Genomic DNA, 27,811 nt, shown 5'->3' with positions numbered 1-27,811 from the left:
TTGTTTTTTTATTTTAAGGTCTATGGTGCCATTACTTCAAGTGATATCAAGAGGGTCTCCAATGTCTTTAGAAGACTCCAGTCGGATCATCCCTCTCTTCTACCTTTTTAGTTCTTTGTTTAGTCATTCACTTATTTCTATTCATGATAATGAATTCTTTGGTGATCCCATAGAAGGTAAGAGCATAAAGCTTGCTGCATAGGATCTGATTTGGCAAGCCTCACTCTCTCAAAATTTATTTTGATCTGAATAAGAGTTCTGTAGAAGGAAGGTTTGTAAAATCAGCCAAGGGATGTTAATTGAACATTAAGTATGTTACAAAAATGAGATAATATATTAACATCCATTATTTTACTGTAGTTTAGACAGTAATGGATGCAGTTGGCATTAATGTCCGTTCCTTTTGGTTTGTGTTTTGTTTCCCTTTTGTCACTTTTTCCCTGTGTGTGTAAATATCAATATTTCTGTTTTCTTAAAAGGAGTAAAAAAACCACCAATTTTGCTATGAAAATAAGACAAATATTAGAAAAGTTGTTTTGAAGATATTTAACCTTTATTTAGCTGTAGGTCAAAGACAATCATCAATGATGCCTTTTACATTAGAAGAATTGGTAATATTATCACGCTGCCTTCGAGATGCCTGTTTGGGAATCATCAAATTGGCTTACCCAGAAACAAAACCAGAAGTGCGTGAGGAATATATTGCAGCATTTCGAAGTGTTGGAGTCACAACAAACACAGAAATGCAGCAGTGTATACAAACAGAACAAAAACGATGGATTCAGCTGTTTAAGGTATTAGATGTCAATTTTTCACACGAATTAAACAGTCAGCCTGTTCAAACATGTTTTACTGGTATCTTCAGAGTATTTGGCTACAATTAATTTCATGCTCATGCTTTTGTTGCAGATATGATCATTTAGGAAACACGGTGTTTGGAAATAACCTTGACTTCAGAAAGAATTCTGGGTTTAAGCAAAATATATTGTAGCTTAGCATAATAGTCTTATTTTTGGTAACTGTAATTTAAAAGTCATTTTGGTTTGACAAGTGTTTTTTTTTGTTTTGTTTTGTTTGGTTGTTTTACATTTCACTGGTTTATGTAGGAGTTGGTATGGAAAATGCATATGAACGTTTAGCCTGCAATTTAGTAAAGTAGCTAATCATGCGACTGACTTCATGAATTGTCCAGACCAGTGGAAAGGCACTTTCTGCCCAAATGTTTGTCTAACATCTCTCCTAATTATATGGTTCATAGAAGGTTAGAGTTGGAAGGGACCTCAGAAGGTCATCTAGTCCAACCCCCTGCTCAAAACAGGACCAATAAAACATATGACTAAAAACTTCTTGCTTCTCTTAGTATGAGTAGTTCTGGTAACATAGGGGAATGACTTATGAACTTAATACTTAGGTACCTTGTTGAATCGGGGCCTTAGATGGTTTGATTCAGTGCTGTCACTCCAGTTTCATGTCAGTCAGCTTCACTGAGTCTTGTAGACACTACATTGGTTGGAAAAAAGGGGTGAATATGGTTTAGTGAATATAAAATTAATTCAGGTTGTTCCTAGCTAACTAGTAATATACTTCTAACCAGTTTTCCTAGCCTAAGGTACGAGTTAAGTGAGGGAAGCTGAGATTGCTGGCAGGAAAAGACCTAAAAATATAACTGTTGCATAAAAAAGAGTGCTTGACTTGCCATGAAATTTCTGCAGCAAACACATCTAGTCAGCTAAAATTGCTCATTAAAGGAGTGGGAGCAGAAGAAATGCATTTTCCAAATTGAATGCTAGATTTACAGTCCGTTTAATACTGGCGACCTCTCGCACACTAATGTTCAGTTCGAGTCATCAGCTGTCCCTTCAGGTCTTTTATCACTGCTTTTGTCAAGCTATCTATTTAATTGAAAGAAGTTAATTGAATGAAAATGATCAACTAAGCTTGTATTAATATTGCTAATGGAACTTTCTTCTTGGCCATGTTTGGAGAAAGATGTCATGCTAGACTTTAGGAAAGGCCCATTAACGCTTGCACTTAACCTGATGGGCTAATTAAGGAATGCTTATTCATTCTACAAGTCTTCCATAGCCTCTATCCAACCCATTCTGCCTGATTTTACAACACATTTCACTTATGAGCATGAGCATTATGAGCATTAGTAGCAGTGAGAGTAACTGATAATGTTTTGATTGCATTGAATACAGTCCTAATGCATCACTGAATTTGAAATTTGTGCAGATTGATCTAATATATGTTTGCACAATTTAATTTAATTACTTGTCTTTAAATTACCAAATAAACTTTCAATTTAAAGGTCACAAATTGAGACCCTGGTATGTCTATTTTTCTAGAATGACAGCATGTTAGGGACACTTTTATGTGTGTGGTTTATGCCATGTCATCTTCTATTTGTGCCCTTTAGTTGATCATATTTAATCATTCTCTTTTCACTAACCTCTAGTAGTTATGATGAAAATTGTTGTAACATTTTGTTTTCCTTCTAGCTTCTCAAATGTCAGCCATTCTCAAAAGATGGGTTTGTATTCCATTATCAGAATAATCTAGAAGATATGTTTAAGGCTCTTTTTTACCAGATATTTGTTTAATTATAAAGCAGTACTACTTTACTTTTTTAGATATATAATTAGCTGGTGGTAAAATTCAGCTGTCAAAGCTGAAGGACACCTTGTTTTGGCAAGAAAATTTCAATGCATAGTATCGAATCTTTCCAAGGGACCTTCTGAAGTTACTAGTGATCCAATAAAATGTGATGTAGGAAATCACATTTTGTCAGATAAAGACAGATATTTCTAAACCTTGAGTTGATCCTGCTAAAGCAGTAGATTAATGACATCTTTTCTGAAGTTTCTGAATACTTGCTTTGCATTACTAGATGGAAATCTCAGTTGTGCGGCTTTTTTGAAAATATGAAAAAGGAATCTTTTGTTTACTGAGGTTCTTTTTTCCAAATAATGCAAAATTTTCTACAGGAAACTCCAGTCTCACCAAATTTATCGCAGCTTGTTTTAAGGTTCCTTTAACTGTCTTTGTGCTATTTTATTAGCACAGTCTTTTACTTTGTGTGGAATATTTCTGTCTGGATTTTGGAAGTGGGGTGCTAATTGGACCATGTAACTTTAATGTTACATGGTCCCCTAACCTGCATTGGATTTTTTAAGGAAAAATGATAAAAATTCCAGTGCAATCAAATAGTTCTAAGGAGACCTTATAACATGCTGCATCTCTAAAAGATCATTTGTTTAATATGTATACACAAAGACCTGTAGAAGGTTCAGTAAGTTCTTTGTTGCTCATAACACCTGTCTTGTTAGCATTCATGTGTGAGCACTCATGTGTGCTTGTGTGTCTTCAGCTCATTTTTGAAAATGCCATAGTTTAAAGTGGCAAAGTACATCCCTAGTTTTGGTAGCAGCAGAAACTGCTTTGTTTACTTCTATACAACTGTAAGGCTTCCAGTTACTTCCATTATAATATTTGGGTGGGGCTACAAGGTTGCTTCTTTCTTACTGGTATTTTTACCCATTTTGGGGATGAAAGAATGGGATAGGGTGATAGTCCTATAGGTAGTAGGTTATTTTTTGATTTGATGTTTTCTGGCTATTTCCTGGTTTTAGTGAAGCTGTTGTTGTATTCTTTTAATTGTCAACCAGCTAAGCAGGATAAATGTTTTCCTCAGCCTCCCAGTTTTGTTGTATAAACAGCTTTGTGTTCACCCATCCTCATATCCCCTGCCTGATATTGAAATGGCCCTGCATCTTTTATTTGAACTGGCTTAAGTCTTGCCAGATATGTATGGATGCAATAATGTACAAGTATTTTTTGATTGTATAGTTGGAGAAGCAGAAATGCAGGACATTATCAATTTTTACCTGAGGCCAATATCAGGGATCTACCAAAATGTTTGTTATGGGAGAACTGTTAAAACTTGTCTAACTTAAAAGTGAAAACAACATTCAGGGAGGCATATAAGTTTATTGAATATGCTGTAGTATCACTATTATATTTTAAAAACTTTTATATTAAAGATATGTAAGATTATGTTTACTTGTTTATATCTTACAAGTCTGGGTGTTCATGTACTGTAATAATTGCAATATAAGTATGCTGGTAGAATATCCTTTTTTGTCTCTAAATCATCCTAATAAATTAGTTATTACTGGCATAGTTACTTTTGGTTTTCATGAGCTACTGTATAGTCATAAAATCATAGAACTGGAAGGGACCTGTAAGATCATCAAGTCCAGTCCCTTGCCATGGGCAGAAAGTTATTGGGCTCAGATGAGCTTGACAAAGTGCCTGTCCAGCACTTTCACCTTCACAGTCACCTTCAACACCTCCAAGGAGGGGTGACTGCACCACCTCTGCTGGGAGTGTGTTCCAGATTCTGGTGACTGTTACAGAGAAAAAGGTTTTCCTTATGTCCAGCCTGAATTTACCCTCTATTAGTTTATGCCCATTGGTCCTCATCCTCCCTTGAGGTGCCATCCTGAAGAGTTGCTCTCCTAGTTCCTGATGCTCCTGCCTAACATATTTGTAGGCAGCTATCAAGTCCCCTTTTAGCCTTCTCTTACACAGACTGAACAGCCCCAGTTCCCAGAGTCTCTCCTCATAGGGCCTACCTTCCAGGCCCTTAACCATATGGGTGGCCCTTCTTTGTACCCTCTTGAGCTTATCCACATCCTTCTTGAAGTGCGGTGCCCAAAACTGGACACAGTACTCTAGCTGAGGCCTCACCAATGCTGAATAGAGAGGGAGGAGCACCTCTCTGGATCTGTTGGCCACACATTGGCTGATACACGCCAGAGTTTTATTTGCCTTGTTGGCTCATATTAGCTCACACTGTTGTTTCATATTCATCTTCCAGTTGATCGTGACCCTCAGGTCTTGTTCAGATGCTGTGCCAGCCAGTGGACTACCGCTGTATAGTTGTGGTGAGGGTTCTTCCTACCCAGGTGAAGGACCTTGCACTTCTCCCTATTAAAACTCATCTGATCTCGTTCCGCCCATAAATCCAGTCTGTCAAGGAAATCTTGAATCTTTGCCCTATCCTCTGGTGTGCCCATGTTTCCCCACGGCTTGGTATTGTCTGTGAACTTAATCATTGAGCTTTCCACCCCCTCATCCAAGTCATTAATGCATATATTGAATAGCACTGGTCCAAGCACCGATCCATGGTGGATACCACTGGAGATGGCCCTCCAGGCCATCCCAATACAGTGCCTTTATGTGTGAGAGATTCCTGTGATCTGCAGAAGGAAGCATTCTTTAGCAAACTAATTATTTTGATGATTTTTGTCCCGTTCTCAGTTACTTAAGACGAAATGTGACTAAGTATTTAGAAAGGAGAATACTGTTGTTTGTAATACAAATAAAGAAGTAACTTTAAACTAACTAATCACTGCAGGATTACTTTAGATTTTTTGCATAGTAGAACCACTTTTCCTTCGTACAGTTTAAAGTGCTAACTTATAGATCTGTTTCTACCATCTAGGTCATCACTAACTTAGTAAAAATGTTGAAATCTAGAGACACAAGGCGAAATTTCTGTCCACCCAACCACTGGTTATCAGAACAAGAAAACATTAAAGCAGATAAGGTAATAATAACATTTCTTACATCTAACTTAACTTTTAAGTGGTTCTCTTTAGTTTGTTTAAGCTTCCTAACGGGAGGAAGTGGGTTTTATGTATGAAAGAAATGACTGGAAGGATGCAGGTAGGTAACATCTAATGCAAGAGTTTAAATTATAAGATGCATTATTATGTAGTCGGGTATTAGTTATGAGATACAATAATTACTTTTGTAGACTATGTCAGTATGTTGTATAGATTAGTTAAACTAGTTTAAAATCTGAAATGATGTTGCAGTTCTCTGAAACACAGAAAAGTCTTTCACCTAATGAGATACCTTTACCTCTAGTTATGTTACTCTTTTGGAGAGTGGAACCCATTTACCAGAACTTTGGATGTAAGAAAACTTGATACAAGCTTGCAGACCAAAAACAAACAGACAAAAAAGCCCTTTATTTTAAACTCAGTGCATTCCTGCACCAAGCTCTGGGCATGCCCAGAAGAGGTGGTGTGTTACATTAACCTGGCTCACCTGACGTCTGTAAAGATCGGGAGCTTTAGTGGGTCTTTGTGGCATTTTGATCTAATAGCTGACTGAATCAGCTTTAGCTAAAAGAGCCAAAGAGTCCTGCTGAAGTGCCCAATTTATAGACACTGCAGAGCCTCTTCCAGTAAAGCATGGTGTTTTTTGGGATTTTTTTAATGTCTGCAAGCAACTACAGTGAGCAAAGTTCCACAGGGTTTTGGTGCATTTCAGTAGGCAGCAAATATTTGTTCTAGGGAATGAGGCTCACTAGAAGGCATATCTTTATAGGAGAAGATTTACTTCATTGGAAGAGGATTTCTCTGAAATATAGTGGAGTCACTCAAACTTTTCTTCTGAAATAAAAATTTCCTTAGGTGACTTCAATAAAGTTAAAGCCAAAACTGCATCAGTTGCTTTTGAAAAATGGGTGTGAATTCATGTGTGTTAGAGAGTGCCAATATATGCCCATCAGAAAATATACACAATCATAACTTCAACAGATAAAAACTAGGATTTAAGCAGCAAGCCAAGTCTGAATTAAACTGGTCTAGCTGTCTCAAAGATATGGTTCCTAACAGCTGGAAAATTTAGTGAGGAGCAGTAAAGATATGCCATTTGTATTAGCTTATCTACATGTTTCAGATCATCTCAAACTGTAGGTGGAATTCCCTGGAATGGTAAGGTTCTTCATTCTTGACTTGTTTCTTGGATGTGGTGCCTAGATGTTTTGGGGACAGCAGAGATGTTAAACAGAAAGATAAATTAAATCTGAAGAGTATATTAAGTGTTGTAGCTCACTGTATATAAGGGGGCTCTCAACCTCTGACTCATGGGCCAGATTCCACGAAGTCTTGGAATCCAGCCTGCAGGGCTCCCCAAGGGTCAGAAAATTGGGTGGTGGGGGAGCAGTGGCAATTAATACTGCCACCCCTCCCCTACTGCCAAAATCTCAAGCTCTGCATGACCCTCCCCCTACATGGCCAGAGCAGATTAGAGCCAGGCCTCCTTCCCCCTGTGTGGCTGACTTGGGGCAAGGCCATGCCCTCTTCCCCTGTGCAGCATATTTGGGCACAGGCCATACCCCCTTCGAACCCCACGTTCTCCCCTCTGTTGATCTAATCCACATCCCCTTTCTCTGACCTGGCCGGGTTGGGACCAGGCCATTCCCCCTCTCCTGTCACCCCTGTCCCTTTCCTCCACTTCCCGCCTCACAGGGTTGGGTTTGGGCTGGGCTAAATCCCCTTCCGCCCACACAGCTGGATCAGGATGAGGCTGCCACCTGCCCCTCTCTGTACATCCAGGCACTGTACATCTGGCCTGCTGGATGAATATGTTGAGCGTCACTGGTATATAATATAGTATAATGACAGTTCATTTGAGTATAAAAGACACTTTTTAAAACAAAGTATTATTTCTTTCAAAAATGGCCTTCATCTTAAATTTAAGTAAAAAAAATATCAAGTAAAAAGAAATTTATTTTATGCACCGTTGAGGTTGTGTTTTTGTAAAAGGATCTTTATTTCCTGCTTCATTTTTTCCTTAAATCGAGTGCCAGAAAATTTAAGACCATTGAAGGAACAGAATGTGAATTATGCTTCATATTATTTCACTAATTATTTACAATCATATTTAAAGGTGTAGCCATGAAGAAGGCAGATTTAGGGCTTACCTTTTTACCTTACCACTTCCTGACTCTTGAGCTCTTGAAATGTTTACACATAAAGCTTATTCACTTGATAGGTTACTCAGCTGTATGTGCCATCTGCCAGACATGTATGGCGAGTCAGAAGAATGGGAAGAATAGGACCCCTACAGTCTACTTTAGATGGTAAGATACTTCTGCATCATTTTTTAACGTTAGGCACTAAAGTCACTTCAGTTTGCCTTGTTTTAGAAGTAGTGGTAAGAATTAATTCATGAAAGCTTTGGTTTCCTCAGACATTTTATTCCAGCCATAATGGTGCCCAGTAGTAGTTTATTTTTTTCAGTTATCATCTGTATTTGTGTATTTGAAATATGAATGTGATTGGTATAAAATTAAATTAACTGGTATACAGTCATATGTACATTATATACATTGTAACATCTTTCTTTCACTTCCTAATTGAAATAGTTTTCCCCAGTTCACCTGATAACATTTCTGCTTATTTCAGTCCTCCTAGGGGCAGAAATGCTGAGGGACATCATACATTGTTGTGTGCATGTGCATGTGTCTGCATATAATTTATATTACATATAAAAACAACATTGTAAAGAATGTGTAAACAACCCATTGAATCTTAGCTTTTATGAATGGTATGTTTTAAAAAGCTCCCTGCTAACTTAACAGAAGAGCTCTAGGTACCATAATTATTATATATGAGGGAGACACATCACTGCATAATCAGCTGCTTCTGAAATCTTTGTTGTTATTCCCACTTCTTTTAAGTTTTTGTGCTGCTGCATTTGGGGCAAAACACTTGTTAAGGCCATAGATTTTCTTAAGTGAATGTATGACTAAAGAATATGAGCTTAGACCCTCAAGCGGAGTAGAACTAGTCTAAAAGGGTGCCTGTACATGAGTGCGGAAGCTACTCTGACGCTCTGTAATTATAGCTCGTCAAAGCAGACTTGATTATTTGAGCCTGCTGGAGCGTGGAACTACCCCCACGCCTCGTATATCAGGATCCGCACACTTCAAAATGGTAGCAGGGGTGCTTGAACTACAGCTCATTGAACTAGCCACTCTCAGAGTCACTATAATGTAAACTGCTGCCTCCTTCCCTCCTCACCCCAGCACATGCATAAATGCCCAAATGGTTCATACTTGTTGCATGATGGATTTTGAATACCAAAGGGAACTTTGTGCTGCATTTGCTGCAGTGGGTTAGGTGTAGAAATGTGTAAAATAAAGGTTTAGGCCATGCAGAAGTTCTGGGCAGAACCTTTCACCTGCACTGATTTAAGTAAGACTTTCAGGGCAGGATCTTTCACAGGATTAGAGTTTATGGGCTCATCTAAGTAGGGAGATGTTATTGGTAAAAGTCACTAGTATGACTTTCATTTTGACTTCCACTGTGGGTGTGAAGTTTCAGAATCTAGTGTGTTTTTTTTCAATTTAGCTTATGTCCCTTTGAAAGCTGCCTGTAGGACTGTGTTCTCGCACTGCCCAAGGTGGCCCAAGCCAAACTTTGTATTGCTTTTCAAGTCCAGTGAGCTGCTTCACCAGTCAGTATTGGTAAGGTTCCTCAAGGTGTTTGTTATGCTGCACGTTTGAGAAACCAGTACTTCAAATTGAGTGGTCCTGTATTTTTGCATGAAGCAAAATTTCCATATGGGAGACCAAGGGACAGGTAGCTTCAAGGCAGAGCAAAAAGCCCACTCAGATAGCTATATCAGTTTTCAACTCCATATAACTCCATACTGTGGCCTTGGAATATTTTCCTTTTGGATGTGCTCAGACTGGAAAAGAATTATTGATTCTGGTTTCAGGATATTTTTGGTGACATGCTTGATTAAAGCCAAGGAGACATTCCTTTTGTACTTCCTCAGGAGGTATTTGTGCCTTCAGCACAGTGGGAGGGTCTTTTGTGGTAAAGCCATCCACAGGCAGTGGGATCTCTCAGCACAGCAGACTTTGGTTTGAAACCTGGCATGTCTTATTCCAAAGTCTCTACTTTCTATGCCACTTGGGAGCCTGTAGATACCACTACGGTTATCCCAGTTACCTGAAGAATCTTATGGCTTCTGGCATCGGACAGTGGATCAGGGTAATGATTTCTCAATTAAAAGGTTACCCCTAAACGAGGTCCAGGATTAGATATACATTTGTATATGGAAACTCATCTTGTAGGTTCCAGTGCAGTTGCTTTTCGGCTAAATAAAGGCCTTCAGCCTTCAGAGATGGTGTCATCTTTTGTGAGTACTAAACACAATGAAAAAAAAAAAGCATTGTGTGAAAACAAGCACATAACAATGTGCGTATGATTTGTTTTAATCCCACTTGCTTTCATATGGGATAGAGCCAATTAGTGTGAAAGTACCTCTGAACACATATGGCTGTGTTTATTTGTGCTTTTTCATTTACTTAAATGGCAGACTCTTGAGTTCTAAATGTCCTCTGTATTGATGACTCCATCCCATATTTCTCTTTAAAGAAGGAAACCTTGATGGAGAAATGCAGATAAAATTGACTAATTGACCAGAATAATTGAACTGTCGAAGTTGGGTAGTGGTTTACCTTTGCTGTACATGCACTTTCTGTTTAAAATGCTTTTAACCCTTAGCTTAATAGGCAGCACACATTGACTTTAATTAAAAATGTTTACTGAGTAAACTAAGGGTAACCTTAAAGAAGTATTTTATCAAAAATTCCAAGGGCTTGCCTTGCTGAAATTTGCCAAAAGTGGGTATTCATCAAGTGTACTAATATGTTGGGTCATGTCACATTAAATCACTTCTTAAAATATGTGTACTTAGAAGTGATTTGGGGAATTAAAAAGTACAATGCTCTTTAATAATGATCATTGATGTGGTGCCCAGCTGCAGAAGGGCGGCCAGGCACCACCACCCTTCAGGCAGATGCCAAAGAAAAGATTGCAAGTGCTGCTGTAATCTCCTTGGCCCCATTAGTCACATGTGCCATTTACTTCAGCTTTATTACCTTGTCTGCAAAGCCTTGCTTTGCTTGTGAGCCAGGTTTTCTCTCAGCTTTGATGATAAATGTGAAAGCAAAAATGTCTGGGGCTTTTGTGTCTGGGTCTTCAGCTTGTATCTGGATAGACCTTTAACCACACCATCAAGTATATGAGCAACGTCAGTAGCATTGTGTGCTCCTGCACGTCGTTTCTTTTCTCTATATCTGTTGTGCCCTGCATGCTCTTTTATTCCATCCAGGAAGAGCACAGACCAGCTGCAGATGCTTCCTCAGCCTGATTAAGCGTGTTTGTACCCTAAAGCTTGCAAAGAAGAACTTTTCCAACTATTTTAGTTGGTTTAATTAAAGATACTGGATTTACCCAAAGAAACTTGTCTGACCTATAAATGTCTTTCTTTGAGACTAGAGTAGGATTGTGAACCTGAATTAGCAAAAGCCTGAGCTGAACTGTTTCTGAAATGCCTCCTTACTGCATAATAGAAAGTTCCAGAGGAGCTGCACCATGGCTTCAGATTTGCTTTTGTGCAACTCTTGTCCTTTGCCTTTTTTGTCTTTGCACATATCATCTTGGTATTTGCTGAAGCTGGTTATGTAACTTCTTGCTATTCTTTTCACTTTTTATAGTGATTGAATGTTTATTCGATCACAAAACCGATGTGATTTTTTTGAGCATCCAAAGCCCATTGAAATAACTGAGTTTTTCCTCTTGATTTCAGTGAGCTCTGACTTGGCTGTTAAGACATTTATACCTAAGTTGGTATGCTGGGTGAAAACAGACTCCCTAAATGAAAACACAATCCAGTAAACTACTCTGAGATACGGAGTCCGTGGTCAATGGAATGGGGCCTTTGGTACCACTTTAATGCAGATACTTGTGACTTAAGTTTCTTGATTAACTTGATTAGTTCATTTTTAAAATGTTGAGTTTAGTGGGGTTGGGGGGGTTTATTGTACTAAGCAACATTTAAAGAATAAGGAATAGAAAGCATGATATTTCTAATGGGGAAAATGCAATGGCAGCTGTGGGGGTGTGTGTGTTTTGCAGTTCGTTTGGAGCAAGTTTACATTGCTCAAATTTCAGTCTAACAGTAGAAACAGTAATACTTTAGAAAGCTAGGATTTCTAAGAAATCAGTGTACTGTGACTTCTGTTTTAGGTATATCAGTTGTCCATACGAGTTTAGTTTATTGATGGATTTATCATTATAAATTGATTTTTGTATAATAAACAATATTCTCTAAGTTTTATTATCAAAAGTGAATCTTTATTTATATTTTTAAGTGGGCCTGGAGCCAGCACCTCTTTCTGTGTCCGAAGAACGACAGCTTGCAATTTTGACAGAGCTACCATTTGTAGTTCCTTTTGAAGAAAGAGTAAAGGTATCTATGTTTTTCCCACTTTTATGTATTTTAGGTTTTTTACAGTAAATGTAATTCAGTGGATTTAGCTAAGTAGGAAATTAGGTCTTGGATCATCCACCTGCGTAATGAAATCAGTTTCTTCCCCTCCTTACCCCCTAGCCTGTTTGTCCCAATAATAGCATTCATAACAAAATTCTTTCTTTTTGCTCTCTGTTTTCTTTTCTTTACAACAAATGTTTGGGAATTGTCTCTCCATATTTAGGAGATAACATATGTAAACAACCTGAGAAAGAGTAATATTTAGACCTGGATTTTACATTTGGCACTCTATTAGTAGATGCCTGCATTGATGTAGCATTCCATTCCTCTAGAGTACGTGTACAAGTATCTGATTTCAGGATCAACACCTTACTTTCTATTGTCCTTTGTACTGATTCACTCAGTATAATGTAACTGAACCAGTTTTAAGGAAGAAATTTCCACAATTAATATTCTGTTTTCAGAACTGAGTAGTTGAACTTAAAGATATATTTAGTATATAAAGGAAGTATAGAAATGTGATGTAAAGTTTCTTGTATTGTTTGTGATTTGTTATAAATGCTTTCCAGATCTTAAAAATATAATTTTCAAGTTCATCTGTGTTTTCAAGTTCCACCACAGATGTTTTTTAAAAACTGTTATTTTGACGTTACCCATGAGAACAATTTCTGAGCAGCTACTGTTGCATTTACAGCATCAGTTAATTAACAGACTACTCCCAGAATTGTGTTGGAATCATTGTGTACCACCACCATCAAGGAAATGAAAAATAGTTGCATGGGGAATATAAATCAATGTTTACTGAAAAGACTGTGACACATTTAGTAAAGAAGACTGTCTTTTTAGGCTCCTCTGAAAGAACTGCAGCGCAGAGAGTACAGATATTTAAAAGATTTAATACAGCTTCATAGTACCATAGTAAAAGTTCTTTTTAGGTATTCTTTTTTAAAACCATTCATCATCATAATTGACAGAAGGTGTAGTCTGAGTATATTAAAATATTGTTCACTGACTTTGGTATTTTGTTGTACCACAATACATTTGTACAAACAGGCTTTGAGTGATGTGGTCTTAGTTTGTCTGGGGAAGAACTCTGGTGAAGGTTCTTTGTGGGCTTTCTACATTCCTTTTTATAGGATTTGTTGCCTCTAGCATGAAGCTACAGAGCTTGTATAATAAAGTTCTGAATGCTGGACTTGAAGAAATGCTTTTGTGTTAGGGTGATGCCCTCGGTTTCACTGTAAAAAGGAGTGAAATTCTTCCAACCTTGTAAAATTCTTCACTGTCAAAGCAGAGATGAACCGAACTACCCTTAGCTAGCTTAGTTAGTGGTCTAGTTAGTCTATTTTCTTATGGTTAGTGACTAACTCCTAGTGTAGTTAGAGCGTCTGAGGATGCTTGTCTTATTCCATCCTAGAGGTTACACCAGCTCCCTTAAGGGATTAAAAAATTTGCATCTTGCTCAGCCATCTTTTCAGAGAGAGAGATTCACATTTGGTGCCTAGGGGTCTTGGGATTGGCTAATGTAATCTCTTAACTTATAGTTTTTTGTGACTTCACTCAGATGGGGAAGGACAGACATTTTAGACTGAAGACATACTTGGCTTCTTTAAACCTTTAAATTAGATCATCCTACAGCAGTTCCTTCAGGAGCTGGATGGTGTAGCTAATCCAAGAGCTCTGATGGCTGTCCTGTTCTCCTAGCTGCTGTGTTGCCCTTGATGTCAGGCCCTGGATCAAGGCAAAGATTTACAGAGTAGAGGCTTTTGTCCAATGTGTCTGGCACTGAAATCTACCATGGTGCCCCAAATTTTGATGTAGATTAATGTTGTGTGAGAGAGGCTTCCAGATTTTTTCATGCCCTTATTTCAGGAAAGAGAAAAGAAAAAGGAGGCATTCAGAGAGAGAGAGATATCTCAACTTGAGGCTGGGTGCCAAATGGCTTGGAAACCTCACCATTACATAACTGATTCCATCAATTTCTTCTTTTTTGACTGGATGTTTTCCATCAGAACCTTTGGTTGGTCTTTGTTTCTTGAGTTTCCACAGCACTATTCAGTAGGGGTGTGTGAAGCGGGCAGTATTTGATTTGGATTTGGCTTGATTTGGGGGACAGTGATTCAGTTTGGATCACTGTCCCGATTCAATTTGACCGAAACTGGAGATTCGATTCTGATTCGGAGAACCAGCGATTTGGCCATAGACGCAGCTTTGTATGTTCTTTCTACATACCTCGAGCTAACAGGTGTGGCTTATGAACATGGAGATGGTGGGGCGGATGGAGCATCCCACGGGAGCACCAGGGGTTCCCCCATGCGCTCGGCAGTGGACCCCGCATCCTCCTGGCTTGGCAATTGGCCCCAGACCCAGGAAGCATGAGCCAGGGGGCGGGAGGTGGGTCCCCCGTGCACTTTGCGGCAGACCCAGAAGTGTACCGGAAGTACTTGTGGTCCACTTCCAGGTCTGCCATCTAGCGTGCGGGGGACACCCCTTCCCTCCACCGTGCTCCCGTGGGACGCTCCATCCGCTCACTGTCTCAGCATTCACGAGCCACACCTGGTACCTCGAGGTACGTAGAAAAAACATATAAGCTGCGTCTGTGGCCAAATCATCAAATCTCTCCAAATCGAATCGGAGGCTTCCACAGAGGGACCAGGGGACTGCCTGTGTGGCCCATTGGATAAAAAGGTTGAGCACCAGAACATGTTTGAGGAGCATGAAGGACACTGCATACCTCTGATTTTCTCTTGGAATCCTCACTAATTTCACTCACTGAAAGTTTCATCTTCCTGGAAAAATCATGTGCAGGGTCCTGGTCAATTATTACAACATTCAGGAATCAATGACTACTGTGTTTAATGCTGTCAGTGCTGCTTCAGCATAGACTTTGCTGGTTATGTCAGCAGTAAATGGCACTGGCCTTACCTTGTGCACTTGAATTTTAGGAGCATCCCTTTAATTCTGTGTAGATAAAATTGGCATTTGTCACTGGTACTGTTGCCTTAAGTGTAACAGCTGGGAATAAATGGAGCATCCTCCCACTGAAGAATGTCCCAATGTGCTCTGAATACCAGATCAGGGCTTCATCTGTGTTAGGGCTTCTTTTCATCTCCTGATGAACAGAAATTGTTTCGGGCACTTTTGGAAAGACAAGCTCTGATAACCCTTTCAAATGGTGGTTTTAGGATGAAATGCATCTCTTCCCTTCTTTACATCATGGAATAGAAGATAAAAGATAAAGTCACATTCCCTATTCTCATGGGACTACTCAGCCCAGCTAAGGTCATCTGGCTCAATCTCATATCCCTACCACAGGTATCAAAACAACTAATATGTAACCTGTGCTCTAGGAGGTTATTAGTTTTTGTTGCAGTGTCTCTGGGCTGATTCACTGCTAGCATCTGCATCCTAGGAATTCTCCATAAAAAAGATATTTTCAAGTGTTACCATCTGTTTCCTTGAATAGAAGTGGGGTATAGGCTGGAAGAAAAGGGCATTCTTCTGCTTCTTTGGGTTTCCAAGTAATGAATTGCTAAGCCCTTGTGTCTATATATAACTGTATATTATACTGTGTGTCAACCCTATTTTTGACTGCAGGTGAACTGATAACTAATAGGAAGTGGCATTAGGCAAGTAGAAAGCATTCTGTGACCCCTCAGATTCTATTGTGGAAATATTTTGGGATTAGATACTCAGGTCTCCACAACTGAAAGAACTTCTCTTTGAGAGTCCAGGTCTTTTAGTCATAAATTGAAGCAGACTTTGGAGAGAATTAAAACAAAAGTTGCAGCTGATCCTTATGGCTTTCCCAATCTTCATTAACGAGGAGATAAAATACTTTGCTTCAGTACCATAGACAGTCCCTCTCTGTATAAACACTACAGAGCATGATCCCAGGAAAGACACCAGTCTTCTGCCACTCCCAGGACTGCCTTTGCCAAAGGACCTCAGAACAGAAGCAGGGCTCCTTATCACACATCATCTCAGCTTCTGGCCCTTAAACAACAGTTTTCATATGACTGAACCACACTCTTCTTCTTTTGCAATATGGGCCATGTCTCTTCCATGTTACTTGGTGTTAGATTGCTGGATATAAGACAGCATCAGAAATAGTGACCTTGCTGTAGTTTCATAGCAGGACACTAATACTGGATGACAGTGGAGGCCAACCTTTTTGACAGGTGTGCCACAAATTAGCCCCACACCCTTCCCTAGTGTCCCTTTCCCTACCTGATCTGCTGTTCTGCTTTTTGCTTCTTGCCCTATCTGCTGCTGTTGTGCTGTTTGTCCTCTCTCCAGTTTGTTGCATGCTTCATACAAAGGATGCCCAGGTTGCAGGTTCTTCCTACCCCTGCCAGAGGACATTATTCTTTTTCTATCCCAGGGAAATAGAATAGTCTGTCACTCAGTCTCAAGCATGTTTGCTTCCATGTGGGAATAACTGATCGATGCCAAGAGCTTTGATTCTCTGTGGGGAGAAATTACTTCCAGTTCCATGTCTTGTCTTTCATTCTTTCCACTAGATTTACTCAGAAAAGCCCCTAAATATCTGTAGTACATTGCAGATGCAAGGCCATATTAGTTAATTCTTAGTTGGTTCAACAGGATATCTTCCACACTTCAAGATTAGGCTGACCTCTTCCAGTACTTTGGGCTATTGATCATCTAGGAGAACAACCCATGAAAAGAATCACCATTATTAGAGGTATTCCAGACTGAAGCCATGATTTTTCTCCTAAAAAGAGTAGATGAGGCTTCCTGATAACTCTCAAGGTTCAACCCAAGTAGAATATGCAGTCTGTAAGATGCTTCTGAGTCTGACTGTTTTGACTTGCATTCTCCTTGTGAATGACTGTTGGGACTTCAGACATCACATCAGTGTCCTAGAACTCAGAGCTGAAAAATGAGTCCTATAGACTTTCAGTTCATTCACAGAACATTGGGTAGTGCAGGTGCTTACAGTATCATTCCCATGTTCTCCGTCAAGAAACTGAGGGAAGCATATGCTGATGCCCTGTCCAAGAAAGTAAGGAAATTGGTTCAGTTCTGTACATCGTTTCACTCACCTACTAGCAGAGCATATAGGCAGATGTAGTGAGTTAGGATTTTTCACTTGGATGGAGAAATGCTTTATCTAGGTGGATGAAGGATAGGCAGATAACTATTGTAGACCCCTTGTGTTGACATGGTTAAAGCTGAACTGTTGCAGATGAGAGAGAACTACCTTGAATTATTACAGACCATAAGAAACACCAGTTGTGTGCTCAGTGTAAAGGGAAGGGTTAACACCCAGGGGTGGTGATGTTCTAGTGTATCTTGTATCCAAAGACAAAGACAGATTCAGTGGTAGATTTTCTGTAAGTACATGTAGCAGCTATTTCTGCCTATCATTATTTTGTAATTTTTACAGGTCTTTTATTCTCTGACCATGTAATCTCTAGGCTTATTAAGGAAAGGACAAGTGACTCTCTTATTAGATACATCCCAGAGAATTATGCACCCATGCAATTTTGCACATAAAAGGCGTGACCATACATAATTGCATAATTTAACCCTGGCAGGCTCTGTGCCTGCATCTCTGTGGGGCTCACAGCACTCCAGCTGGGAGCCCCGTGTGGAAGCACCAATCATGGTGGTGCACTACTTGACATCTGGTAAGTGGGGAGGGGAGCTCCTGCCTGCAGATGCAGGGGTGAGTGTGCGTGGGGGAGGGCCTGAGCGGAGTGTCAGCTGCGTGCCATCATGCTGGCCCAGCTGTCTCCATGCTTCCATGGGGGGCTTCCAGCATTCCAGCTGTAAGCGGAGGCGTGGAGCCCAGCTGGCTCAATGACGCAATTCTGTGCCTCCATATGTGGCTTCCCACTGGAGTGCTGGAAGCTCCACATGGAAGCATGGAGTCAGCCCAGCCCACTGGTGCGCAGCTCCCGCCTGCAGTGCCATGAGGCCCATGCGCTGGCATGGTGTCAGCCTGGTCTGGTCTGAAGGTGTGCGCCAACAGGCCAGACAGGGCTGGTTCCATGCAGCCTCCAGAGTGCAGCTGGAGCTACTTGCTGCTGGGCATCTCCTTGCCATGGCCAAGAGCTCCCTGAGGGCATACCACCTGAGCCGCCAGTGGCGGTGGCTGTGCACTATGGTGAGAATGGGATATGTGGTGGGTAGGGTACATCCACCCACAAACCCCACACACTCCCATAACCACACCCCTTCACAAACCCCCCATGAACTGCCCCTACACACACACCGCCCTTCACAATTCCCCCCTACAAACCCCACACACGCCCACACCTTTATAAACCCCCCCCACTCCCCTTCCCAACCATACAAAGTACCTGCATATATTTCTAAAGGTTAAAATAGTTTTATATTTATGTTAATTTGTAAAAAAATAAAAATAAAAAGAGGGCAGGGAAGAAAAAAAATTAATTTAGCATAATTTTGAGGGGGGTGTTGTGCATAATCTTGCATTTTTCTGTGCACAATTCCCTGGGGTATAACTAGAGGACCTTCTTCAGCTTGGGATTTGAAACTAGTTTTAATGATATTAATAGTGGTTTCATCCTACAAGCACTTATCCTAGAGGCACTGCTATTTCAGTTTCCTATAATTGTGAATGTTACTAGTAACTATTGTTCTTCGATAGCTGACTCTGTGCTTTCACACTACTTATCTGCTTTCCCCTCTGCATCAGACTTGCTTGTGTTCAGGACTCTGCATGATAAGAAGAAAGAACTGAGGAGATGGTTGGGGTGGAGGTGTTCCCTCTTACTGGCAGAACTGAGCAGTAACGTAACTAGGGGTGGTTATCAAACCTGAGTACTGACTTAGAAGGGATACTGAAATGGCCCCCTGAAGAGCCTGTGCTGCAGCATCAGCTCGGCTCTTGAGTCTTAAGAGCAGGTAGGACTGTGACTATCTCCTCTACTCCCATATCTGTTCTTTGCAGGGTTTTGCCTACAGAGTAAACCTGGTTAGTCTTTCTGCAAGTTCAGAATGATGGGGCTTCTCTATGCCACCTCCTTTCAATAGCTATGGCAGTTCTACAGGAGTATTAGAGGTGCCAAGTCTTTTAAGTATGAATGAAGAGGCAAATCTCAAAGAACTGTAGTGACTAGGAAGTAAACACTTATTGAAAATCCTAATGTAGGTATGATTACTTGAGTTCTCTTTTAATTCATTTGACCAGATTTTTCAAAGACTGATCTATGCTGACAAACAGGAAGTTCAAGGAGACGGTCCATTTCTGGATGGAATTAACGTTACTATCCGAAGAAATTATATTTATGAAGATGCTTATGACAAACTTTCCCCTGAAAATGGTAGGCTTATATTATTTAAATCTTGCTATATAATTATTTTTTTGCTTTAACCTTATTGGAAAGGTAGATATTCCTTTCCTGAAATGCTTAATTAGTTTTGAAATTGAGATCACCCCTATACACACACCCCTCATCCCAATTCTTCATTTTCCATTTTGATTATTGCAGTCTAACATTTTTAATGTACCGGTTTCTTCAGTTCAAACTAAATCTTCATTGGATGCCTTTTTCTGTTGTTGTCAGTTTCTCTGACAAACTGCTTTGTGTTTTCACTCATACTGCTCATTAGACACTTTGCACATTGAATTTCATCTGCATTGAAGAAAAAACATTTAATGTTGACAGAAATTGAAAGATGCAATGTGGTTTATGCCAGAGTTGTGTAAGGTACACTAGCATATATCACTGTAGTGAGTTATAAATGGCAGCTATGCAATGAGTTTGTACTAGTGTAGCTGTATCAGTGCTTACATTTCTGTGTCAGCTACATCTAAATTGTGGAGAGCCCTTATTAAATGTATGAAGAGTTTGGATATAACAAAAATATCTTGGGGAAGATACAGGTAGTGAAAAGAAATCCACCTCCCTACTGGGGAATTGGCAGGCATGAAGGAGTCCTCAGTTGATCTAAAGTAGGGTTGGGCAATTATTTGAGCTGCAGAGCCACTTAATGAGTTTTGGTGAACTGTCAAGGGCTGTAATGGTAACACTACCCCTTGACAGGTACCCTGCCCCCTGGTTTCCATCTTAGGACTGGAAGTTCCTCCCCTTGCCCCTGACCTTTGCCACTAGAAGTTCCTCTCCTTGCCCCAGAAGTACTCTGTTGGGAGCGGGGTTGCCATCTTGAAACCGGGGGGGGGGAATATATATACACACTAAAAAAAAATAAAATTTATTGTAATAACTTATTTTAATTTTATTTTTAAAATATTTTTTCTCCTGAGCTATGTGTATTTGCATCATGTTGCAGTCAGGACCCTCCCAATCCCCACATGGCTGTCATAGAATATATGGAATATAGAATCATATATTCATAGTCTGTGTGTGTATAATGTATATACTATGAGTGCTCTTCTGTTTCAGTCCAAACCAAGGAATATGGCAATTAAAGAAAAAATTGTATGGGTATTCTGAATCACAATACAGTTATACCGAGCATTGTTAGTTTGAGGTAGGTCAAATGCAGCATGGGAGCATAGAAAAGAAGAAATTCCTGGAAGCATAATTTCAGGATTATAGACCAAATTGATTAAAATGGACCTAGATGATTGAGTGCTCATAGATGAGGTCTTAGAATTGATTGCACAAGAACAAAGGTCATTGATTTGGAAGAGGCAGCCAGTTTATCCATATGGGTTCAGTTAATACTTCAATGGTACCTTATTTTAGATATTTAAAAACAGAAATGGAGTAGAACTGACAGTTTTTAGATGTAAACTCCTTTCTCCATGTGAAGGGAACTTCTTTAAAATCATAAACAGCAAAATCACAAGTTATTCGGGTAACTCCAAATTACCGTAGGTAAAATCATTATTACTCACCATTTAACACGGGGGTTCTCAAACTTTGTGATATCGTGACCCCGAGAGCTGGATGGCAGCAGTGGGGGACGGGGAACTCGCATGCAGCAGCTGCCGCCGCCACCATCCACCACTCTGCGCTACCACCGTGTGCCGCTTCCCTGCGCTGCCACGTGTAACCCCTGAAGTTTGCAGCCCCCTTTTAAATTGCTTGCAACTCAGTTTGAGAACCCCTGACTTAACAGACACTTTCTGTAGAGACTACCAATATGATTAGAAAAACTATTTTTGAAATGTCCAAGTTAAAAATTTTAATGAAGTATTTTTATCTCTGTCTATATGCTCAGTTGTGCAGGGTTTAGGTAGAGAGAGATTATATATTTAAAAAATCTCTAAAAATGTTATTCAGAACAGCTTGTCCACATGCAAAAACGCTTGGTATCTCAGGAACCACTAGGCGAGAAATTTGTGTGCATCTGCACCAGATAACCCTTGAGAGAGACCTCTTCCAACCTTGTGATACTATGATTCTGTGATAAAGGTTTGTCTGAGTGAGTGCAAGCTATTGGTACCAGACCAAACGGTGTTAATACTGCATCTCAAGGCAGCTTTATTTTTGTGCAGGAGTGTGTTCCACACTGGAGGGAAAGACCTTCTTGTTTTTCTTGGAAGAAAAAAAGAATTATCTCTGGTAGCCATAGTTAGACTTGGGGCACGTAGTGAGTGTGCTTTTAAAGGAAAAGAGCTTCCAGAAATTATGTTAATATTATTACCCTTTCTGAACCACTTCTAGAAATAGCTCTTCTATATGAAAAAAACAAAACACCAAAAAAACTCGACAGGGCACTATGTTGAGAATTCATGTGTCACTTTCCAATTCTGAGTAACATGTCCATCCCCAAATCAGTAATGTTTCTACAATATTACCATTTGAGTTTTTTGTGTGGGTATGGGTGTGTGCATATATCTCTAAATATTTCTAAACATAGTTGTATAGCTTCTTGCGTATGACTTTCCTTGTCACTTTTCCCCCCAGAGCCTGATCTGAAAAAACGAATTCGTGTTCACTTGCTTAATGCACATGGCCTGGATGAAGCTGGCATTGATGGTGGTGGAATTTTCAGAGAATTTCTGAATGAACTGCTTAAATCAGGATTTAATCCTAACCAGGGATTTTTTAAAACCACTAATGAAGGGCTTCTCTACCCCAACCCTGCTGCACATATGCTTGTTGGAGACTCTTATGCTAGACACTATTACTTCCTAGGAAGGATGCTTGGAAAGGTAAAACTTCTTTTTAAGTTGTTGTAAAGAACATAAAATGAAAGGGAGCAGAAAAAAGAATGTAGTGGTAACTTTAAAAAACCCCAAACAAACATGGAATTGAGGGGGGGGGTAGGTTGGCACATTTAACATTTTGGTCAGCTTGGAGCATGGGAACACTTAATGACTCTGTGAATAATACTTCTACATACTCAGTCACTGGTTTTATGACTAAATAAATTCAAGATGCACCATAGTTCTCATCAGCATTAGTGAGAATTGCATACTTGAAGTGAGATGAGAATTTGGGCTCGTCTGCACTGCTGAAGAGGTGAATCCCAGCACTTGATGATGAGATCCCTCTGCATCTGGATCAACAAACATGATTTAAACCCAGAAGACTGTCAGTCAGGTGGGTCTGGGATCTCTAGAACCTGGTCCCAGGTCCAAGGATTTGCGAGAGGGGGCAAATGGACAAACTGGGAGCTGCTTCACCTATATATCTCCTTTTCTGGAACATCCCTACAGTCGTAGGTGGGTGGAGCATGCACATGCTTGAGAACCCAGTTGCACAACCTGCCAGTTCAAGCACGTGACATCAGCTCCAGCTAAACAAAAGACTTAAGCATGTGCTTAAACATGAGGGTAGTCTGATTTAACTTGTCTATTGCTGCCATGGCTGGTCCTAGGGATAACAGAACTGAGGCTCATTTACTCCCTGCCCACACATGTCCGCTGACATGCTTCAGACCAGTAAGTTAAGCCAACGACTGGTCTGAGCTAGTCCCTGGTGGTCACTCTCAGACCTGTTAGAGACTAAGGGTTTGACAGCAGTAGGGTTACCATATGTCCAAGTTTTCCCAAACATGTCCTCTTTTTAGGTCTTCCGTCTGGGTGATTTTTTTTTTTAAATATCAAAAAATGTCCTGGATTTTGCTTTGCTCAGCATTGAAGTTTTGCCTGGCACTTCCTGGCTTGCCCTAGAAAAAGTTGTTTGGGACTGAGGGGAAAGCAGGGGGAGGGCAATTGGAGTCAGGGGCATCACCTAGTGGTAGGACCAGCCTTGGCAGTTGCATGCAGGTAAGTCTGTGGGAGGCAGGGGTTAGAGGGCCAAGGCTTAGGGGCTGTCCGGGGGGCTATGTGTGTGTGTGCATGTACGTGTGGCTGGGGTGCACGGAGGGAATGGGTATGTGAGGGGGAGTGGGTGCCCGGCGGTGCTGGGGCTGCAGCAGGGCAGGGGAAGGGAGCAGGGGAGTCTTTTGGAGCAGCAGGGAGCTGCATGGCCAGGCCAGCAGCACTGGGACCCTTGTGGTCACAGGGGCAGTGCAGGCAGGACACACTGCAGGGCTGGAGGGAGCAGAGGGCTGCAGGTTGGGAGTGAGGGGCACTGACAGGGCTGGGGAGGGCAGAGGGCTGCAGGTCAGGAGTGAGGGGCACCGGGGGGGGCACTGGGTACTGTTGCTCAGGAGTATGGGGCACAGGCAGTGTGCCAGCGTGCTGCAGATCTGGAGTGAGGGGTATCAGCTGGGATGGGGGGGAGGGGCTGTAGGTTAGGAGTGAGGGACACGAGCATGATCTGGTGGATGGGGTACTATGGGTTGGGAATGAGGGGCAGCAGCAGTGCTGGGGTGGCTGTGGCTTGAGAGTGAGGGGCAGGGACAGGGCATGGGTATATCACTGTCTACCCCAATCATATTACCTGCCCTCCTCCCCACAGGTGTCCTCTTTAAAACTGGAAATATGATACCCCTAAAGAGTAGGTACTTGTGGATGAGTGCAGAGAAGCCTTGCTGGCAAACTTCTGGGTCTGGAGCATACTTATAGTTCTGGGTTGGTAGAGTAAACCGCCGTGTCCTCTCCTGGACACCTTAGACAAGCTCAGTGAAGTTCCAGTGAAAGCAGGCTTTCTGGATGGAAAAAACATTGTCTGCAGTGTTTAAGAGTTAGTGTGTGAGAATAAGATGCAAGAATAAGAACATGAAATGGACTAAAATCTGGTTGGGAAAATGCAAAAATTCAGTGAAAAGTAAATTTTGAAGTGTTTTTTTAAATATGAATAGATTAGTGTCTTCAGTAATTCAAGGAAAAATTCTTTCTTTTTTCATGTAGTTTGATTTTAATTTACCAGTGTCTCCACAAAATAAAATAGCACATTGGGATTCTGTTGTCAGGAATTGCCCAGGGAGGTTGTGGAGGCTTCCTCACTGAAGGTGAAATGAATGTCTATCAGGAATGTTTTAAATATAGATCACCTTGCCTCAGTGTGGTGGAGCAGGGGCAGGGAGACAAGATTATCCGCTTTGAGCTCTTCCATGCCCATTTTCTGTTATTGGTTTGGTGCATTCTCTTATCAAATGAATGCTAGGTACAGGTTACAAATCAGCCAGTAGCCTAAGAGCATCTTTGAAAGACAGAGCATAGTCTTGAGTAGAAATTAGTCCAAACACTCTCCCTCCCAACATCCAAGTATGTAAGAACTGTGGAAAGCTTTGCAGATGTATCTCTACATTTGGGAATTAATTGTTTTCCTGGCTTTAGAGTCCAATTGCTGTGGGCCTGTTTGTGAAATGAGTGCAGTTCCTTCAGAAGTTCAACACCTCTTTGGTGACTGGATGCAAATACCCATATAATAGCCTGAGAAGTCACAAAAAAGAAATAATGTTATGCTTCTCTTAAAAAGAGCTCTATCTGAACCAGTTGGGTTGTTTTTCCCTTTGAAATCAAAGAGAATCTATCATTTAACATCTTGAAGGCATAGATTATTTTTGTATTTACGGCATGTTTGCATAAGGTATGAATTGACAGTGTTATTTAATAATTAGCTCCATCCAGGTGCAGAGACACCTTTTGACTGGCATGTTTAGAGAGTTGATGAATTAAGCAGAAAGATAAGGCACGGCCCAACTATTCAATACCTGTCAGTGTCGTGACTTAAGTTAAAGACATTATTGAACGTTCATTCATCCATTTTAAAAAACACTTCCATTTTATGCTTTTGCACACCAATATATAGAGCAGTAGTACATTATTAAAAGCTTTTCTGTAAATAAAATAGATAAACTGTAAAGGAAGCAGTCGGGCATCCACAGCAATTTCTTATTTGTACAAACCAATATGCAAAGAGTACTGCTACCAAAAACTCTCACTTAAAAAGTTTCAGTGCTATCAGAAAACAAATACATTAAAATTTAATCATTTACATAAATTCTCTGTATCCAGGTAACCATTCAGTACTGTTACCCAAATGCATTTTACTTTCAGTAGTGAATAAATGTATTGCCGGAATCAGTTTTCTTCGCTTTCTATCAAGGAGCTGTTTTTACCGCTTCGGCATTTATTCTTGATACATTTGAGAAATTGCCTTCTAAATCATGTATTTTGAGACTCCTTAAATTGAGGTAATTACCTATGGAATGTATTAGTTACTTAGTTTGCAAAGTCAAGGACTTGAAATTTAGGACGTAATGATTTATGGTTGCTCATGCAACATGTGTTCTGCTCTTTGTTCATTGACTCCACACTGAATGAGACAGGGTGTTGTATAGAAAAAGCTGTATGTGATCATGAAAGCGACAGAATTCAGGTTCAAGCAACTGTAGATTCAAAATCTACCAACTTTGCAATGCTAGCATTCTTTTAACATAGTTTTTTATATTATAAATAATTTTATTTTAAGTAAAAACAAAACAAAAATGATCATGGTATACATGTAACAATCTCCTATAATCAGAAGCATTTGAAACTTGGACTTTGAGGCTTCAACCACTGGAGCAACAACTGACTGCAGTATCTGACAGGAGAAGGTTGTTATTCAGTAGAGCATGAATGTCAAGCATACGACCTCCAAGTAGCAGTGGGCCACTGGAAGTTGTAAAGTCATGGCCAGGGAGAGTGGCATACTGCAGCATGTGGGCCCCTTGGGCCTTGGTAAATGTGGCCATTGGCAGTGGGCAGGCAAACAAGGAATGATATATACCTCTGGACTCCCAGAGGTGCTTTATCTATCATCACAGGCTATATCACTTCTGGCACCTTTCTGGGTCTAGAGCTGCTGCCATGGTATAGGGCATGTGGCTTCAATCCAGGTGGTTGATGTGGTGATGATGGCTTCAGCTCCAGCACAGGCCATGTCATTGGAGCCATAGGTGCACCTTGGGCCCCATGCTGGAACTACCCTGGGCTGGATCCAGCTTGCAAGGGAGTCCCACAATCTGGATCTGGCCCATGGCATGAAGTGAATTCAACACTCCTGCCAGAAAGGCAGATGGACTGTTGGTGCCATCTGCTGACCTAATGTTTTAGGCACAGCCTTGTTCCAGCCTAATTTGCATGTGCCCATGTGTGGTCCCCAACAATGAGGTTGGGCTACTATGTATAATCATATGCTCTACCAAGATGAGAGGGAGACATGCCTGGGTTGACTCAGTTTCCCTTTCCCAGACAATAGCCACTTTGTCTTTGCTCTTTAGAATGTGAATGTTCAGTTTGTGTTTTGGCACACTACCACACTTTTCTGAAGAAACACCAGCCAAGGAGGGAAAATGATGAAGAACTATTTTATAATTCAGCTAAACATATAATTTCATGGAATAATGAAAAAGCACTTCCAGAACCCAGGGCCTTTATTTCTGCTGCATTTCGAAGGGTTGTTTTTTTTGTTGTTGTTTTTTTTTTTTGTTGCAAGTGAAGTCTTCAGAACATTTGATTAATCCTTACAGCATCCTTATAAAACAGATACAGTAACTTTCATTGTCCCCAATTTATAATAGAGACAATGGGGCAGAAAAGGAAAGCAGTTCAAAGTAAATCAGTAGCGAAATAAGGAATAGTCAGTCAGGACTTCTTTTCTCCTAAGCACTGTACTCATTCTTTCATGCCATTTTGTGTCTTTTTCCATTGTGGCCTTCATTTAACTTTAATAACTAATATTAGGATAAACACTGTGCAAATCAACAGTTTGGGACTTCATTCTGTGCAAGTCTTTTAAGTGTCTTTTACAGACATTTTGACTGCTTAGCAATTTGCAACTTGGGTACTCATATCTACTTTATCCGCTTTTTGCCTTTGATTATTGCCCCACTGATGAAAACTAGTGAGGCGTGCATCAGTCTTCCTGATGTGTGTGTATATGCTTTAAAATGTAGTTATTCCAATTCTTCTGGTCAGCAGAATTCCAAGTCCTTGATAGACATTGGAGACTTGTGAAAATGGTTACGGATGCCTTATATTGGACCAGCTACAAGACTGAGATTAGACTTAGACAAGCTTTCAAATGCAGTGCATTCTTCAGGTTACATTTATTTTGTTCAGGTTTGTTATGGTTATTAGAAAGGTGACGGGTTTGGCAGTATACAGAATGAGAACAAAGTTTTTTTGTTTGCTTTAAATTGGGAAAGTCCATGCGCTGGGGAACCGCAGTAAAAGCAAATGATCATTTTGGGGTATGACAGAGAAGACAGAATGCAGATGAAGATGCTGCGTTTTAAAAAAAATGGTCAGTGTTGTTTCCATGTTAGTAAACCGGGACACTTAATACTGTAAGTGCTATGGTGCAGTCATAGC

General features: G+C 40.5%; 1 protein-coding gene across 2 annotated transcripts in view; it reads left to right on the top strand.

The window, feature by feature from the left end:
• The window catches only part of UBE3C (ubiquitin protein ligase E3C), a 104,328-nt gene that overhangs the window by 45,753 nt on the left and 30,764 nt on the right, over positions 1-27,811 (top strand). For both annotated transcript variants that reach the window (XR_009462713.1, XM_006264384.4), the window contains exons 12-18: positions 19-176; positions 562-794; positions 5,510-5,614; positions 7,855-7,942; positions 12,032-12,129; positions 19,334-19,466; positions 22,023-22,270. Coding sequence is in view for 1 of the 2 variants with exons in the window: in XM_006264384.4 (XP_006264446.1) it covers positions 19-176; positions 562-794; positions 5,510-5,614; positions 7,855-7,942; positions 12,032-12,129; positions 19,334-19,466; positions 22,023-22,270 (1,063 nt within the window). In the remaining variant the exon portion in view is untranslated. The remainder of the gene's footprint in view (positions 1-18; positions 177-561; positions 795-5,509; positions 5,615-7,854; positions 7,943-12,031; positions 12,130-19,333; positions 19,467-22,022; positions 22,271-27,811) is intronic.

Source organism: Alligator mississippiensis, chromosome 5, assembly GCF_030867095.1.
Source record: "Alligator mississippiensis isolate rAllMis1 chromosome 5, rAllMis1, whole genome shotgun sequence".
NCBI classification, from domain to species: domain Eukaryota; kingdom Metazoa; phylum Chordata; order Crocodylia; family Alligatoridae; genus Alligator; species Alligator mississippiensis.
This window is presented reverse-complemented; position numbering and strand designations above follow the sequence as displayed.